The sequence below is a fragment of the Rissa tridactyla genome, chromosome 9 (assembly GCF_028500815.1).
Source record: "Rissa tridactyla isolate bRisTri1 chromosome 9, bRisTri1.patW.cur.20221130, whole genome shotgun sequence".
Lineage (NCBI taxonomy): Eukaryota > Metazoa > Chordata > Aves > Charadriiformes > Laridae > Rissa > Rissa tridactyla.
The window spans coordinates 27103598-27104887 of record NC_071474.1 but is presented as its reverse complement, the minus strand read 5'-3'; the positions used below and the strand labels follow the sequence as shown (position 1 = coordinate 27104887).

Here is a 1290-nt window from a genome sequence, read left to right as displayed (position 1 = left end):
GCACCGCGCGTGCGCAGCCGCCCTCCGCCGTGCGGGTCCCCGCCGCACATCCGGGTGCCGGCGGCGCGGGGGCGGCGTTCCATACGGAATTCCATGCGGAACCCCAGCGCGTGCTTCCCGCGTGACAGAAAATGTCGAATCTCCTTCGAGTAATGAGCCTGCCTGAAGGCTCAAATTACCAAATTTTGATTTCTGGGCCTAATCGCAACTTTAAAATAAAAAAAATAAAAAATAAAAAAAAAAGAAATACGGCATCTGCTAACAGAAGTATTCAGGGTAGTTCAGCACTTATCAAAGCCAGTCTGGAGTGTGAACGCAGACACCGCGTCCACGCTGTGGTCCTAGAGAAAAACCTTCCCTTTACGGAATGAAAATTGTTTTTTTAGTGGCTTATCAACAGCAGGTGTTTTATTCTGAACAAGCATTTTTCACGCACATACCGAACAGGCCAGTATTTATAAGAAATTATTTTACATCTGTAAAAACTGAAGAACAAACGATACAACTCTTCGTTTGGAATCTGGGACAACAACAACCCAAAAATTCAGCAGGGCATGCTTGGTGAAAGCTTACTTTTCAACATTTACTCAGTCACGTACACAACTGATTAAAATATTACATTAAAAAAAAAAATATCTTTTTAACACAGTCCCCCCTGCACTATTCCATATACCAAACTAGGACAAGACAAAATTCAGGAGCCAAGAGTAGCCCAAGATAATGGTCGTCTCAGGAAAGGGATTTATTCATCGGAGTCCAGGTCACTGTCTCCTGCAATGGAGTGAAAGTCCTCGCTGTCCTCCTCATCCTCAGACAGATGGACCTGGCTTAACACGCTCGGCCCACAGCGCTGCTGTTCCTCCTCTTCCTCCTCTTCCGAGATCTCATACCCTCCGGTACTGCTGAAACTAGTATCTCTTGTGTTGGACTTTGGGTCTGGTTCTTCGTAGCTGCCGTAACTAAGAAGAAAGAGAGAAAACTCTCACTATACCATCATTTCCAATCGGCTGCTGATACCGACACCTCTGGATTTAACGCCTGGTAAACGGTCCCTGGGCTTGAAGTCCTTGTGGAACACTCGGAACCACTGTGCGCTTCAATTCTGGCAATGGCCAGCTTTTTAAAATTAAAAAAAAAACAAACAAACAAACAAACAAAAAAAAACAAAAACAAAAAAACAAAAAAAAAAACCCACCCCAAAACAGTTGTCCTGATGAAACAATTGTCTACCGGCATCCTCATCCCGCTCTGATATACTCAGGGCAGGAAAAAAACCTCAGGGCTCCAACA

The 1290-nt window shown here is 44.8% G+C and overlaps 1 protein-coding gene across 6 annotated transcripts in view; it reads right to left on the bottom strand.

Moving 5' to 3' along the window:
* Positions 1 to 374: 374 nt before the first annotated feature.
* Positions 375 to 1290, bottom strand: part of TAF1 (TATA-box binding protein associated factor 1) — a 34428-nt gene continuing 33512 nt past the window's right edge. For all 6 annotated transcript variants that reach the window (XM_054213548.1, XM_054213547.1, XM_054213549.1 and 3 more), the window contains one exon: positions 375 to 959. In XM_054213548.1, the coding sequence (XP_054069523.1) occupies positions 743 to 959 (217 nt within the window). In that variant the 3' untranslated portion in view covers positions 375 to 742. The remainder of the gene's footprint in view (positions 960 to 1290) is intronic.